General features: G+C 44.6%; 1 protein-coding gene across 1 annotated transcript; it reads right to left on the bottom strand.

The window, feature by feature from the left end:
• Window positions 1–321: 321 nt before the first annotated feature.
• Window positions 322–15,137, bottom strand: Ginm1 (glycosylated integral membrane protein 1). The gene is made up of 8 exons (XM_051164200.1): window positions 14,986–15,137; window positions 11,557–11,616; window positions 9,544–9,640; window positions 6,973–7,124; window positions 6,069–6,225; window positions 4,908–5,041; window positions 2,767–2,930; window positions 322–929 (listed from the first exon to the last, which is right to left on the bottom strand). Exons 1-8 carry the CDS (start codon window positions 15,097–15,099, stop codon window positions 818–820), a joined length of 990 nt encoding a protein of 329 aa, XP_051020157.1. The 5' UTR covers window positions 15,100–15,137; the 3' UTR covers window positions 322–817.
• Between the last annotated feature and the right edge of the window lie 1,995 nt (window positions 15,138–17,132).

The raw sequence follows: 17,132 nt of genomic DNA, 5'->3' as shown, positions 1-17,132 counted from the left end.
AGAGCACTGACTGTTCTTCCAGAGGTCCTGAGTTCAATTCCCAGCAACCACATAGTGGTTCACAACCATCTGTAATGTGATCTGATGCCCTCTTCTGGCATGCAGGTATTTGGACAGAGCAATGTATACATAATAAATAAATCTTTAAACAGGGGCCAGAAAGATAGCTCAGTAATTAACAGTGCTTCCTGCTCTTACATTCCACCCAAGTTTGGTTCAGTGCCCGACTGCAGGGGATCCAATGCCCTCTTCAGGCATTTGTACTCGAGTTCACATAGCCCCTTTCCACATGTACACAATTTAAAATAAATCAAGTCTTTAAAAAAAGAAAAGGTTTATTTTAGAGTGAGACCACATCACTTATAAATCCTGGTGCATTCAAAATAAAGTAATTTTGGTACAGACACAAATCATGGTACACTTCAGTGATTTTTATACTGAGTTGTATGTGATATAAAGGCACTGTACTGAGTTTAAAAAGTGTTATTAGAGTTTCATAAAGTGCTTCTTATAAAGTTTTACAATAGTAATCAAATAGAATTTCTGCAGCAAAGGCACCTGGAAGTTATTGGCACTTGGCATTCTGTCTCACCTTTTGTTTGTTTCATCTTGGTTATTTTACAATCATGTCTTCTGAGCAGCTGGCCCATGTGTGGGAGGAACAAGGTGAGCTTCAACTTGGCACTGTAAAGGTCGATTTGTAGGCTGTCTTGGGAATTTGGCAATTCCTATGTATAAACTGATTAATAATTTAAATAAAATGGTATTCAAATGGCAGGTCTAGACTAATTTAGAGTCCATGATTGGAGGTGGTGCTTTAAATATATGTTTTATCATTCAGTTTTTCTGCTGTTTTCTCAGAGCCATCTGGATATAAGATGATAGGTGCCACAGGCATAACATCCATTTTCTCCACCTGAAGAATTCCTCTGAAATACAAGATAAGTCATTATTGCCAGCGTCACACATCTCCGGGAGGTGGTGCACTAGTCAAGCCCACCTTCCTTCCCTCTCAGGAACTATACAGGTTGTACAAATGCTTGGCTCCACGTTCTCTTTAACACACACCAAGGGACTAGAAAGAACAGAGGCCTGGTCCTATGTGAAGGAAGATGTTAAGTCTTCAAGGCAAGAGTTGTCATTGCCCTAAACTGGTACAGCTGGTAAGAAGGAATGCCCCGGCAGCTTTCTGGGCACTGTCCACTGGAACACAACCTCCATATTTAGACATTTCTTCTTGTTTCTAAAAAATGTGACCATACGGTAGGTTTTCATATTGAACCCAAGACCCTATGTTACCATTTCCACTAAAAAGCAACAGAAGTCAATGTAAAATCAGTCTGACTGTACATGTGGTCAGGTGTTGCTGCTCTAAGTTGCTCTCTATGGCACACAGCAGCAGTTTGCAGGTTGCATCTCGTGCCCCAGGAGTCCATTTTATCATATAATGCAACAGTTTACTTTGTTTTGGGTGCAAGTACTGACATACAGTGACTTGATGTTACAAATCAGACAGCACTGAGGACTGCATTAAGTATGTTTACAACCTCCTAACTTTAGCTTATGGGCTTAAAAATTTATTGGAGAAACCAGGCCAGTGAAGTTAGCAAAGCACGCTAGCCCCATGAGAGATTCAGTCCCCACTCCTGGTTCATGTATAAGCCAGGTGTGGTGCCTCACACAGAATCCCAACATGCAGGATGCACAGGCTGGAGAATCATTCATGAATTCAAAGCCAGCCTGATCTACATATGGAGACCCATCTAAAGACACCCAAACCAAACCACAAAAAGAGCAGGTCCCTAAGACTGGAGTATGGCAGCACCCACAAACTAAGCAGATATCAGGCCACCAGGACTAACAGGTAACAAATGCTCGCTCCTAACCCTATTCATGCCCGTCAAGACCTACAACTACCAATAAAGACCATTATGCCTAGAGCCAGTACTGTACTTTGTCAGCCTGGCTGGTGTCTGAACAGCTAATAAACTGCTAAAATCTGACTGTGGGCAGTGACAGCATCTGTAAGGCTCTCTGCCTCTTGCCCTCAGAATTCTGTGGCCACTTTAACTCTTTCTTAGCCACTGAGCAACATTACTTCACGGCCTGTAATGTAAGGAGAGAAAAAGGGGAGTGGACTGAAAGAACCTGTTTGCCAGTGGCCACAAGTATCAAATGAAATTAGGGACACTCAGTGTCCAGCCAGGCCTGCAGGTACACATTTGTAATCCCAGCACTTGGAAGGTAGAGGTGGGAGGATCAGGAATCCAAAGCCATCCTCAGCGACATGGCCAAGTTCAGGGCCAGTCTGGGCCACATGAGATGCTGCCCCATTACAAATGGCAAGAGATCATTCAGTGCTTTCGGCTTTGTTCCATATGTGCTGCAGTGAGGACCTCAATGGTCTTCGGACATGACTAGACTGATGCTCTGGAGTTGAGACAAGTGGTATGGGTTTTACTGACTCCATCCATGTAGTACTTCCTAGTTTTCTGGTTCATTTTCTGCTCTCAGGAGCACTAAGCAACATCTCTGTTCATGGTTGGATTTCTGAAAGCAATCTCAAGGTGATCTCAAGTATAAAAATATATTTTAATTCTGCTAAAATTGAAAAACGGGCTACAAAAAGTTACTTTTTTCTCTGACTGTCTTACCCTTTCTACTATACTTTCTGCTATACAATACGTTCTCCTACAGAACACAGTGAACATGGCTTACTTTTTAATAGTTACAATTAAGAATGTCTGAGAAACAAGAAGCACTCACTTGTTCTCGTGCACCGGGAAAAGCAGCTTTAGCACAGCTATGACTCCTGCTGCGCCCAGAACTCCCACCACCATGACGTTGAGGACCATGAAGAACACAGGAAGCACGCTGGCCCAGAACCGGCAGAGTGCTGTCCTCAGCTTTTCCACCCACTGGCACATTACCTGGGAAGAGGGTTTTGATTAGAAAGCCCTATTATAAAGTTTTAAATTTGTTTTCTTTTGAGACAGAGTCTCTCTATACAGCCCTAGATGGGCCAACCTGGAACCTCTCTGTAGATAGAACTGCTCTGCCTCCTGAGTGCTGGGATTAAAGGCACGCGCAACCACTCCCAGCCTCTTGTGTAATATTTTTGTCCAGTTTTTTTGCCACTACACTTGGCAAATGTTCTTGATGTCTTGGCTCTGAGGTGACAGAAGCAACCTGTGTCTTGATTATAACTGGTTAAATTGGTTAAATGTTTGTCAAAACTAACTTCAAAAAAAGGAAAGAAAGAAAGAAAGAAGCCTCATCTTGGATAAACAGCTCAAAAATCAGCGCTTGTCCTTAGCTCCCCAGTGATGGGGGGGAGACCATAGGCACATAGAACATAACAACAAATTTTTGTTTTAGAATGTACCTAAATAAAATGTTTTACAATCTTAAAAATTAAAAAAAAAAAGTCCCCAAGACACAGATTAAAAAATTGTTTATCGTGCTGCCTACTTAAAAATCACAGGAGTACTAAGGCTGACTGACAGACCAGTAAGGCCTGTCACTGTTGCAGGAAGAGGATAGGAACGGGAGAAACAAAGGCAGCTCTTAGAGCGGCAAAGGCCCACTGTACAATACGTGTTTCATGTTTCAAGAGTAAGAAAGGAACCAGGTATGGACACCGATAGCATGGGCTAAGAAGACAGTTCCCTCTGAGGCTGACCTACTTGAAGGTGGGGGATGGAGATGCCACTGTGCACACTGCCCCCTGATCTAGACTCCAGCAACCCCAAACCAACGATTTTGATCTTTGCTAAGAACTACTTGCATAGACCTTACCCATTTAGCGGCAAGCATCCTAGGATGCTCTATGAACTATCTGTAAATGCCATGTGTTATATTAATGCTCTTGGTAGATACTGATGTAATTTCACATGGAATGCCCATCTTCTTCCTTACAACACCTTTGAGATATTTTGCAGTACTTGATAAAGTAAGCACATGTTAACCTAAGAAATAAGTTAAAGAGGTTAGGGCCAAGCCAAGGCCAACCCAGTAAACTGCAGGTCACATTTTTATCCTAAGCAGTATGACTCCAAATGTATTATTTTAACAAACTCAGTCCCTGTGTAGGATCTTGAGGGCACTCTGCAACTGTATGTATACAAGGTGAGAGCTGAGTAATTTTAAAAAGTGGACATGTGGGCTGGAGAGATGGTTCAGAAGTTAAGAGCACTGGCTTCTCTTCTGGAGGTCCTGAGTTCAATTCCCAGCAACCACATGCTGGCTCACAACCATCTATAATGTGATCTAATGTCCTCTTCTGACGTGCAGGCGTACATGGAAGCAGAGTACTATATACATAATAAAGAAATAAATCTAAAAAAAAAAGTGGAGATATGAGAATGAACTTTGGAACTGAAGATTCCCAAGCAAATGCAACCCATGGTCTTGATACTCATGATGTGACTGTGTCATTAAATGAAGCTTATAGAAGGAAAACAGGAACAGCTTGAATACCACAGTAAGATTACGAGACCAGCCAGCACGATGGCTCAGGGAGTAGCCATGACCTGAACCTGGGTCCAACATGGTGAAAGGAGAGAACTAGCTCCTGAAAGTTGTCCTGTGACTCACACAGCACATGCATGTATGGGCAAGTACACACACAGAATAAAAAAAAAAAAAACAAAACCTGAGCAAGCCAAGTGTGGTGACTCACACCGGAAGTCCCAGTGCTCGGGATAAAGACGGGAGGGTCACTCTTGAGTCTGAGCTTAGCCTAGGCTACAGACTGAAATAACAACAACAAAAACCTTAACGTATTCACTGTTTAAAATTATCCTATGGCTCCTGCCTCATTTTAAAGTACACATTTATCTTCTTTACCGTAAGCATAACTGTTTATGGTAGCGCCATGTAAAGACACCACCAAGTATTTGAATTACCTTGTATGAAGATGGAGGCTCTGCTCTGAGAGGAGTCTCAGGCAGTTTGCCAGGTAAAGCATTTCCCTCTACGGTGGTTTCCACATTCCCAATGAGGTAATGGCTGGTGGTCTGCAGTGAACTCATACCTCCCACTGAAGAGGGAGAACACAGTTAGCAAACTGCTGGCAGCACGCTGGCATCTTCTATAAGCTCTGACAGAGTGACCAGTAATCTCTGTGATTACTGTCCTAACATGTATTTCATCATAAGAGCACAGGAATTTTACCTACTGAGTTGACACCAGGAAAAATGGACTCAGACCACCACAAGGGGCTACAGAAGTTACGGTTTTGTCACATAGAAAATCTAAATTTTCATTTCTGTCAGGTGTGGTGGATCATTCCTGTAACCCTAGACTTGCGAAGCAGGGGGAACAGAGTCAAGGCTACCCCGGTCTACCTAGCACAGTGCAGACCAATCTGGGCTACAGATAAGACCCTGCCTAAGAAAGGAAAGGAGGAGGGAGCGGAGGGGAGGGCATGGGAGGAGAGAAGGAAATGCAATAAAATGTAAAAGTTCTACCAGGTGTGGTGATCGAAAGAGTGAGTTTCAGGACAGTCAGGGCTACACAGAGAAACCCTGTCTCAAAAACAAAACAACAAAAATGTAAACAGTTTGCTTTGGTCCCACTCTCAAAGTATTTTTTAAAGAAGCCTATTTCCAAATACAAAGTAAAGTTCTATACCAGCATTTGCAAATAATGACAAATGCTTAAGAGCTTATAGGGGCTGGAGGGCCAACTCTGCTTAAGAGCGCTGGCTGCTCTTCCAGAGGACCCGAGTTCAGTTCCCAGAACCCATGCTGTGACTCCAGCTCCAGGACCTGGCTCTTTTCTGGCCTTCGGAGAAATCCATATACACAACACATATACACATATATAAATAAAAGCTCTTTAAGTGTGTAAGGCAAAATAATTTCACTACTATTTTAATAGTTTTTTGTTTTGTTTTTGCTTTTGAGACAGGGTTTCTCTGTGTAGCCTTGGATATCCTGGACTCACTTTGTAGGCCAGGCTGGCCTCAAACTCACAGCGATCCACCTGCCTCTGCCTCCCTAGTGCTGGGATTAAAGGCGTGCGCCACCACACCTGGCCCTTAAATAATAGTTTTTTAAAATTACCTTTTTTGGGAAAGTTGGGAAGGGTCATTAAAGTGTCACTGTCTCGGGAGACAGAATAAAGCATGCTTTCTTCCAAGGGGAGGTAATAGCTTGAATGTCTGAGTATTCTCTGGTTCTTAACTAAAATGTCAATTTCAGTTACATCCTTTTGTTGAGCCTATGAAAGAAAAGATAAGTATCATTTACTTTAAGTAGTGCCCTGGAGTTTAAAAGTGAACTTCCCTCTTTGGTTTCTGTCCTGTTCAGACAATTGCTCCTACTGTGTGGCACTTACAGCCTCAACAGCAGCCTCACTTCATTCACACAGCACCAAGGGGCGGTAGCAGAGCTACCAACACCACCAAGCCCCTTCACTCTCTCGGTTTGCTGGTGCTCAGCACATTGTAAATGACATAAAGATATATGAATGTGAGATTTGTAAAAAGCGAAACACAAAAGTAACAGAAAATATGCTATGTGGTTAGATCCAGCCAATTCTAGGGTACTGTGATGGTTTCAATAAGAATGGTCCCCACAGGCTGTTTGAATGATTGGTCCCCAGTTAGTGGAACTGTCTGGGAAGGATTAGGAGGTGTGGCCTTGCAGGAAGGGAGGTTACTGGAGGTGGAGGGCTCAGGAGCACAGCCTTGTCTGCCTGTAGATCAGGATGCAGCTCTCAGCTCCTTCTCCAGCACCATGTCTGCCTACTGCCACGTGCCCCACCCTGATGACAATGGACTAACCTTCTGAAACTGTAAGACAGCCCCGATGAAATGTTTTCTTTTGTAAATTGTCTTGGTCATAGTGTCTCTTCACAGCAACAGAAAAGTAACTAGACAGGTACCTTCTTCCCCATTATCCAGAAACAAAAGCACCCAACACCTGCACACAACACAAATTCAGCCCCAGTTAACAAGTGTCTTACTTGTCTGCCGTCGATGTCTATTACCTCTTCTTGAATGACAACTAGTTGTGAACTGGAACCAGATGTCATAGGCCACTCATGAACTAAGATCCTTACAGTGACAATTCCAAAATAGTCTTTCTCCTCCAAATTTTCCAGACTTTCACTCTTCACTATTAAAAAAAACCAAAAAAACAAAACAGTGAGATTTTAGACAAAAATCACCATTAAAGCTGTTATTCTATTTGATTTTTTTTTTTTTTTTTGACATTTACTTAGAACAAGACAGCGGCAAACATATAAAAGCAGAGATGAGCTGGCAGGTCCTTCCAGTGGCTTCCGCTCACAGGATAAGGAAGTGCTTGCTGGTCTGCAGTCTTGAATGTGCCGTGCTACAGTGGCAGCCTCGCTGCTGTGATTTCGTATTGGTTACCAGTGAGGAGTGACACAGCACAAATAAAAAGCAAGCCACAAGACAGACAGGCTCACGTTTACAAAATAAGCAGCCATTTATTCACCCACAAAACCCACAATCCTTTGCAGCAGTAAGTGACTTTACAGCTGGAGAGGACAGGAGTAGGAAAAGGGTGAGAGCTCTCTCCCTCTGCGATGGTGACGGGGAAGATAGGATAGTATTTCATTATACACAAGTATGAAATTCTCAAAAATAAAGAACAAGTTTAAGAAGAATAAAACATCAAGGAATGTTTATGCTTATAATCCCAGTACTTGAGCAGCTGAGGTAGCACAAGGCTAGCCTGCGCCACATAACAAAAATGTCGCAAAAAAGCAAATTACGGGACTAGAGAGATGGTGCATGCACAGGAGACCTTGCTACTCTATCAGAGGATCTGAGTTCAGAACCAGCACGCACAGCAGGTAGCTTACAAATGGCTGTAATAGGATTAAATGTTCCCTTCTAGCCTCTGTGCGCCCCTGCACACAAATAACATTAAACCTTTTAAATATTTTTAAAGCAACACACACCAATCAATTCACCACAAGATGAACATATACTTGTTGTCTCTCAACTATGAGGCCAGTTTGTCAAGGACGCACACAGATAGATATACGTTCTAAATGCACATCCAGTGGCTTAAACGCATTGCGAGCCTCTAAAGGACTGTTCCCTCGATCCAGAACACCTGACACACAATTCACTACCACTTTGTACTGTCAGTTTCCTCACTAGTCTCCTCCTTCAGCCACACCACGTTCACAATATGCAAGGTTTGTCACTGTGGTGTCACTCTGATTACGCTCTCTGCTCTAACGCTGTCAGCCATGAGTTCTCTGGCACTGTCAACCAGCTCTCCGTCCGGGAGGGACCTCATCACCCTCTCTTTAGCTGTCTAAGTGGTTTTGTTATGTTTACTATGGTACTGAGGCTGGAACCCGGGGCTGTCCACGTGCTTGGCAAATATTCTACTGCTGAGTTCTATCTCCAGCACACTAAAAAGCGTTTTTGAGCTGGGACGAGAGGTTTGCACCTTCCCTCACTGAATTGTTTGGACAGCTTCCAGAGCCAAACACTCGGTGGTTCTCCTATCTCAGCGGCCCCAGGAGCTGACACTATGGAAAGACAAGCTTGCATAGCAGAGTGCCTGTCTTAATTCATTAGGGTTTTAATTGCCTGTTTACTCACTAGTGTCCCATCTGGCCTGGTCAGCATGTCTAAGCCCACAGCCTTGGACACAAGAGAGTCAACTGTAGAAAAGTGTAGTTTTAAACACATCAGAGTGGTGGGAACTTAGTCCCCAAATTTTATAATTCTATTGTAAAATCAACTAAAAACAACAAAAGCCCTGATGTTGACTGTCTCGCTGCAGCAGTCAGCTTCCAAAGAATGCCCTCAATGATGCTTGCCTCCAGGAACGAATGACCTTGCTTAACTTCCCACCTCAGGCCAGCTGGGCCCATCATTGCTTCTCACAAACCAGAGCATGGACACCTCCCATATCCTGTATCTTATTCAAATAAAATGGTATATTCCAACATAATATTATCTGATTCTTTAAATAACAAAAAACCTTCAAGTTTAAAAAGAAAAATGGGGCTGAAGAGGTAGCTTAGCAGTTAAGAGCACTTGCTGCCCAGGCAGAGAAGCTAGGATCAGTTCTCAGAACCCACATGGCAGCTCACAACTGACTACCACTCCAGTCCCCGGGAATCCAACATCCTCTTCTAGCCTCCTTGGGCAGCAGGCACACACAAGGTGCACAGATACACGTGCAGACAAAACGCCATACACAGAAAAGTAAATGTCGTTTAAAAATAGCATTCTGTTGACAGATGAGTAAAAGAAATAAAGTAGGACCCACAAAAACAGTATCTGTTTGTTTTCTACAATTGTGGTGAGAACCTCTCCAGGTTTTGAGATCTTGCTAGCCCACATCTATGCCCACTCTTAAACTGTTAACCTACTGGAAACTAGACTCCAGTCTCACGAAAGGGACAATAATCAACATAGTTTTAAATGCCTTAGTTACTACTATATAAGTAAGGTATCACTTTAAAGTGGAACTTTATCACATCCAGAATGAATTTAGTATTAAAGGCAGAGCAATGTTGGAAACAGTTTACAGTACTCACCTATCAAAGTCTGACAGCTCATCCGGGTAACACCACTATTTACAGGGAAGTCATTTACATAGACCTGTCCACTCTCATAGGTTATGTTAAGAACAACCTTAAAACAAAGCAGCACATGTATTAATTCCAGTGGTTTATAAGTGACAACAGACTCTCCCTGTCACAAATACACTATGTGTGTGGCAGGTGTAATGGTTTGGCTGTCCCTCAAGGATGCATATGCCTGGTCTCTCTAGGTGTGGTGATGTTCTGGGTGCAAGGGGGGACTTCTAAGATACAAAGCTTAGTGGTAGATGTGTAATCCCTAGGACAATGGCTTCAAAGGAACTGTGGGACCCCAGCCTCTGCTATTTGGTACCCGGCAAAATGAATTTTTTTCCTCATGTGAGCACCTATCACTGTGGTACCCATTTCCCATGAGACCAAAGACAACCACTGCCAGCGATGTGCTCCTGAGCCTCTGTAACTAAGCTAAAAACAAAACAACAAAAGCCTCATTGTTTTTTTCTGAGGCTTTTGTTTGGTTTGGTTTCTTCTTTTTTTTTTTTAAAGTTATTATTTTTATTCTATTTGTATGGATGTTTTGCCTGCATGCATGTCTGTGAACCATGTGTGTAGTGCCTAAGAGGCAAAGAGGGCACTCTGTCCCCTGGAACTGAAGACGGATGTTGAAGGCGAGGCTGATCAAATCTTTCCCTGAGGCCTGATACAGAGAGGACATGTGCCAAGCATCATAGCGCATGCCTTTAATCCCAGCACTCGGGAGGCAGAGGTAGGCAGATCGCTGTGAGTTCGAGGCCAGCCTGGTCTACAAAGTGAGTCCAGGACAGCCAAGGCTACACAGAGAAACCCTGTCTCAAAAACCCCCGCCCCAAAACAAAAACAAAAACAGAGAAGGGCATGCTTGGCAGAGGCAGTCAGTAATGGGCTGGAGCCAGGGCCTTGGGAGGGCTATGGCTTGTGATTCTGAGAACCCAACTCTTCCCACTGCAAGGGGCTACGGTTATCTGTCCCAGCTCCTACTCTGACACCCTAGTATCCAGTGTTCCCCTGTGCAGCATGGCTTCACTTCTTGATGACTTTGTCCCATTGTGGGCAGATTTTTGCCAACACTGTCCTATTTCTCCCCCTTAAAACCACATACAGGCTGGGCACAGTGGCACACGCCTGTAATCCCAGCACTCGGGAGGCAGAGGCAGGTGGATCTCTGTGAGTTCGAAACCAGCCTGGCCTACAAAGCAAGTCCAAGACAACCACGGCAACACAGAGAAACCTCGTCTCAAAAAACAACAACCCACCCTCCCCCCGCAAAGAAAACCCCCAAACAAAAAAACTCCACATACTGTACTTTCTTTTGGTTTTTTTCCAGACAGGGCTTCTCTGTTTAGCCTTGGCTGTCCTGGACTCACTTTGTAGCCTAGGCTGGCCTCGAACTCACAGCAATCCACCTGCCTCTGCCTCACAAGTGCTGGGATTAAAGGCATGCATAGCCACGCCCAGCTTGGTACTGTACTTCTTGGTAAGCTTCCTTGACATAGCTTATGCCAGACCTCCTGACCCCAACTTTTCCACCTTCTTTATCTTCTCATCCAGCCCCAGAACCCTGTCACTAAGAATGACCTGCTGGTCTAGGTCAATTACAGACAGTTGTGAGCTGCATGTGCATGCTGGGGATCCTCTGTAAGAGCAGCCAGTCCTCTTAACCACTGAGCCATCTTTCCAGCCCTTGGCTTTTGGTTCCTTAAGACAGTCTCCCTACCTAAGAAGCCCAGGCTGACTTTTAATTTGAGGCAAGTCTTCTGCCTTGACCTCCAAAGTGCTGGGATTACAGGAAGAACAAGCTGCTATACCCAGCCTCATTAGCAAAGCCTCATATAGTCTGACAAAGCTTTTTTTTTTTTTTAAATAAAGTAGCCTGCCTCAGGCATTTAAATGTAATAATAGAAAATGGACTAATCAGTAAAGCATCCTGGCTAAATGGTATACTAAAAATATAATCAAAAGGAGACAAACCTGTTCTTTTGATACTTCCCCACTGTCTTTCAAGGTAGTCACATTAATTCTGATGCCATCCTACAAAACAAATGTACAGGTTGGACAGATATACATTTTACAAATGGAAAATAACCTGGTTTACTTATACTCTTTATTTGCTATTATTGTATGTATACACGAATACAAGCACACATGCTATGGTGCGTGTGTGGAGCTCAGAAGGCAATCTTTGGGGAGTACCTTTGGGTTCTGAGGATCAAACCAGGCTGTCAGTCTTCAAAGCAAGTGCTCTTACATGCTGAAGCATCTACCCAGACAATAATCAGTTCGTTTTTCATTTCTCCTTTAATTATTATTTTTAAATTTATTTCTATTATTTCTAATTAGGGGTGTGTGTGTGTGCGCACAGGAGTGCAGGCGCTCTCAGCCGTCTGAGGCATTTGATCCCAAAGCTGGGGTTTAGGTACAGAATATTACTCATGCCCACTGCCCCCACCCCACGGAAGAAACCCCTGTACTGATCTCTACGAATCATTACCTACTTTTCTTTAGTTTTACAAGTTGTCTCTTTAAACATAGAACTGCTTAGCTTTGCCTGCTTCTGAGCTGTGTAGAAGCAGAGCATTTAACTCCGGAACTTATTCTCTCCGTTAAGGTCACTGGTGTTTGCATTGGCAGTCACTCATCTGCAAGGCTATACACCACTCAGCAGCTTACACACTGGTTCCACCGCCCATGGACACCCACTGGTTTCTTATGGAGTCCCCTCTGACCTCCTTGAGCATGCCTCTTGGGGAAGTTCTGCAGCAGGCAGCTTTGCTGTTGCTAAAGGTCTGGCCAATCAGCAATCTACCCACACACTTACGTTTATTGATTGAATGCTCTTTGTAGAAAAACACTGCTTCAAGAAAACCTGCTGGCCACAGGGACCTGTTACTGTTCATCAGAAGCTTTCCTATTAGGAGTGGGGATGTAACCAATCGGTCTAATATGTCCAGGAGTGGGGGCTACATCAATGGTCACAAGGTTTGGCAGTGGGTGTACCCTTTCCCTGCTGAACCATCTCTCCATAGCACCCCCTTACAGCACCCCCTCCACAGCAGACCACCCCCATAGCACGCGCATGTGCGCGCATGTGTGCGTACACACACACACACATCCCCCATAGCACACCACCCCCACAGCATATCCCCTATAGCACACCACCTCCAGCCCAGAGACAAGGTATGTCACAGCTAATCTGCACTGTCAAGCTGCCTGGATTTAGAACCACCTTAAGGACACACCTCAGTGTATGTCTGTAAGGCCAGCTCCAGAGGTTTAACTGAGGAGGGAGGCTGGTTTTGAATATGTGGGCAACACTACATCATAGGCTATTTTTGTCTGGAATATAAAAAGGAAAAAAGAGACATCCCACTGCACACCAGCGATCCTTTCCGTTTGCTGACTGCAGGTGCAAGCTGAGCAGGTACGCCACATGCCTCCTGCTGTGCCTTCACCGCCTCGGGAGGGTCTGTAAACCAGAGACCACTGTTCTTCCACAAGCTCAGAAAAGGCTGAGAATCTGTTTACAGCTTCTGCTTTTCAAGAGTAGACACCATACCTAGTAACGTGCTATATTTACACCATAAAATTTGCTTAGCAAAGCCATCGTTTATAAAAGACAAGGGACACAGGTGCACTGTTTTTGTTATTGTTTTCCCAACGAACCAAGTTGAATTCTTTTCCTAGGGATATGGAAGAGTACCTCACTGGTAGGTCCAAGGCCCTGGACTCAATCTCTACCACACACACATGCATACACTTCTGAATGTGCACCCATGCACACACACGTGTGCGTATGCACACACCAATCCCTTTTGATACTCCTGAGTGATTTCACATGCACACACATACGCATGTCATAGACATATACAACTGGTTTTTAAGTTCTTGAATGATTTCATTGCAAAAAGAAAATTCCATTTCTTACTTTCATCTGACATTAAATTCTGATCCGGGTCACAATTCTTCCTCTGAGGACTTTTTAAAAAAATTAACCTTTATTTTTATTGTATATGCATGGGTGTTTTGCCTACTCTCCAAAAGTGGAATGAAGACCTAGAAAGAGAGAGATGAAATGGTGAATTTACTAGGAGCTAGCCCATCGTGCTGTGGACTTAACCTTGCAAGTAAGTTTTTTGTTTTTGTTTTGCTTTTCTGTGTGGGCAGGTTCAAATGTTTCTTAGCTTCATAATTGATGAAAAAGGATCTCTGAAATTGTAAAAGTGAAGAAATAAGTCCATATCTCTATTATTTTAAAATCACCCAATATTTATTTGGTTTCTTGGTGCTGGTACTGTTGCTATTTTCACCCAGAAGCAAATGTGGCTCAGGTATAATTTCATATACAAGTGTGCTTAGAGTTCCAAGGTTGTGGCTACCCAGAATGTGTCCAGACTGACACTGTGACATGTTTATAATGTCTGTATTCACAAGAGTTATAGCATAACTCTAAAACAGTAAAAGTAAAATGAACAGCAGGAGAGATGGCTCAGGGGTTGCAAAAGCTCTCATCGCCAAACAGAACCACAGGGAATCCTGACTCCACAAGGTTATCCTCTGACCTCCACTGCTAAGGCGTAATCCACTATCATACACACATAACAGGTAAAATTTTTAAAACAAAATGTGGCATGTGTCATGCCTGTCGCTTTTGTATTTAGTATGTTCCTACCAAAACATACAGTCAATCTCCTAAATTTCTTGTAATTTGGGGAAAACCCGAATTTTATGCTCTCCAAACTTCTTCCTACTATACAACTGAAGAAAAACACATGTGTCAACATAAGTAAAAATGGGCTGCCTCAGACTATTGCAACGCCCTGGTTCTCACAGCCAGCCAGAACAGTCAATTGCAAAGCTTGTGACCCAGAGCGGTTCCCCAGGGATGCTGAAGCTCCTCTCAGGACACAGGAAGGACCCCACCTCAACCAAGATCCAATAAAAAGCCACACCAGGAAGCGCTAGGTCTTCAACTGCTCCCCGTCGCCATCCCGAATGGGCCCCGCAGCCGGGAAAGGCGCTCCCTCCTGGTAGCGACGAAGCAGACACAGGTGGCTTGGAAAGCTGCTCTTTGGGCGACACAAACATCGCCAGGCCCAAGCGCCGGGGAGCCATAACAAACGCCCGAGGTCACCCGCGACCGCGCACTTTTCGGGAGGCGCTACGAATCTCAAGTTCTGTGGCCGAAGTCCTGATCACACATTCAGGGACGCCTGCGCGCCTTCCTTGCGTTCTCCTTAGGGCGGCCCGTCCAGCCCAGCATCCCCTTCTCCCCGGGCAGCCAGACCCTGTCCTGCCCGGCACCTGTCCAACCGCCTGTCCGCCCGCGGGAGTGGGCAGCGTCACCGCGACCGGCCTCCCCGAGGAGCAGAGGAGCGGCCTGCTGCACCCGCCCTGCCCTACCTTCGGGGCTGTGGACGGTGGCCTGGGCGCGCTGGTGGTCAGCCACCCCGCGGCGGGCAGCGCCACGAACAGCAGCAGCCGGACGGGCAGCGGCGCCGACAGGGCGCCCTCCATCTTGGACTACACCGGCGCCGAGCGGCGGGAGGTGAGGGCGTGGCTGCCCGGAGAGGGGTAGGGCCGACGGAGGGGCGGGGCCGTAGGGAGGGCCGGCTGAGCTTCAGGGATTGCGTACGCCTTTGACGTCAAATGGGCGGAGTCAACTTTGAGACTGTAGTCCAGGCACTTTGGTGGGGTGACAGGTAAAATTCGTTTCGTGCCTTGAATTTCTGAACCTGCTGCTTCCACCTCAGCTCTGGAATTACGGACGTGGGCCACCCTCTCACCTCCTAAACCCCGCCAACTTTGAGCGTACCTTATCGGAAAGTTCTACTCCCATCCAGCAGAAAACTTGTTTAATCCACCTGACCTTCACATTAATATGCAAAATCAAGAATTAACTTGGCAGTTGCTTACATGACTAACAAGCCATCAGTATGAGTGCAGCATGCACTTTGATCTTCTTTTGAGTCAGCTCACGTTAACTGCATTTATTTGGGCACAAAACCCGTCCAAGGGTTCAATTTACCTAATATATCCAGCCAGTCTGGTTGGGTACACATTTGATGAATTCTGATCTTTGAAGCAGAAAATTCTTTGAAACGTCTAAGAGAAAATGAGGTATGAAAAAGAGAAAGAGAGAAAGAAAGTGAAGTATGCAAAACACAGATTGAGCCTTTAATTGATCATTAATAAGACCTCTTGAACCCAAATATGGATACATCTGCTTCTTTAAATTAAAAAAAAAAATTTCAGTTATTTCCATCATTTCACAATCAAAACTTGAAGTTAGCGTTTCCTGTGATACAAAGCCAGCTTGGCACCAAAGGGAAATCCTGGAAATGCTCTGTGTCTGGTTGCAATTTTTGAGACAGAGTGAGTCACGGGCTTTGGGTACAACGCATTCTACTCAGTGTTTTCCAGAGTTGACCAACTACATATTTTTAAACTTCACAAAGATTCCCAGGAAAGAGCCAGAAAGCAAAGCCATATTTTTTTGTTGTTGTTTTGGGATAGAATTATGCCAATCTGACACAAACTAAAGCCACCTGAGAGGAGGTAACCTAAATTAAGAAAATGCCTCCATAAGATGGGGCTGTACCGTAGGGCATTTTCTTCATTCCTGATTGATGGGGAATGGGCAGCCCATTGCAGGCGGTGCCATCCCTGGGCTGCTGGTCCTGGGTTCTGTAGGAAAGCAGGCTGAGCAAGCAGTCGGGGACAAGCCAGTAAGCAGCACCTCTCCATGGCCTCTGCATCAGCTCCTGCCTCCGGATTCCTGCCCTGTTGGTTTCCTGTCCTGACTCCCTCCAGTGAGGGACTGTAGATGGGGACACATAAGCCATGTAAACCCTTCCCTCTCCAGCCTACTCTGGTCATGGCGCTCCATCATAGGCAATAGTGATACAATCTAAGACAAACTTCGAAGTTTGTTTTGAAACAGGTCCTGGGACTCCCTTTGTAGTCCAGACTGTCCTCGAACTCAAAGAAATCCACCTGCCTCTGCCTCCAGAGTACTAGGATTAAAGGCATGCACCACCATACCCGGCTTTTCTGAGACGTTTTTAAAACTACTTTTACTGTATCCCTATTGTTGAAGTGTTTAAAAGTAAAAGTTTTTGGTTTCTGGAGGTTTTTTGTTTTGTTCTGTTCTGTTTGTTGAGGTAGGGTCTCACTATGTAGCTCTAGTTCACTTGGAACTCTATGTAGACCAGGATGGCTGGTCTCTGCCACTCAAGTGCTAAGATTAAAGGTGTGCTCCACCATACCTGGCTAGAAATAAATTGTATTAGACCTAGTGATGATATTCATATAAATAATTAATAATAGAAATATTATTGTAGGGCTGCAAGATGGCTCAGCTAGCATAGCATAGGTGCTTGCCGACCAACCCTGGTAACTTGAGTTTCATATCCAGAATCCATGTAAAGATGGAAGGAACAAACTGTCTCTGCAAAACTGTCCTCTGTGTGCCATGGCACACACTGCCCCAGACATACGCAAAATAATAAGGCTCTAAAAAAGAAATGTCTTTGTATCAGTCGATATGT

The sequence above is a fragment of the Acomys russatus genome, chromosome 21 (assembly GCF_903995435.1).
Source record: "Acomys russatus chromosome 21, mAcoRus1.1, whole genome shotgun sequence".
Lineage (NCBI taxonomy): Eukaryota > Metazoa > Chordata > Mammalia > Rodentia > Muridae > Acomys > Acomys russatus.
Note: the sequence above shows the minus strand (reverse complement) of the source record. Positions and strands in the feature narration are given on the sequence as shown.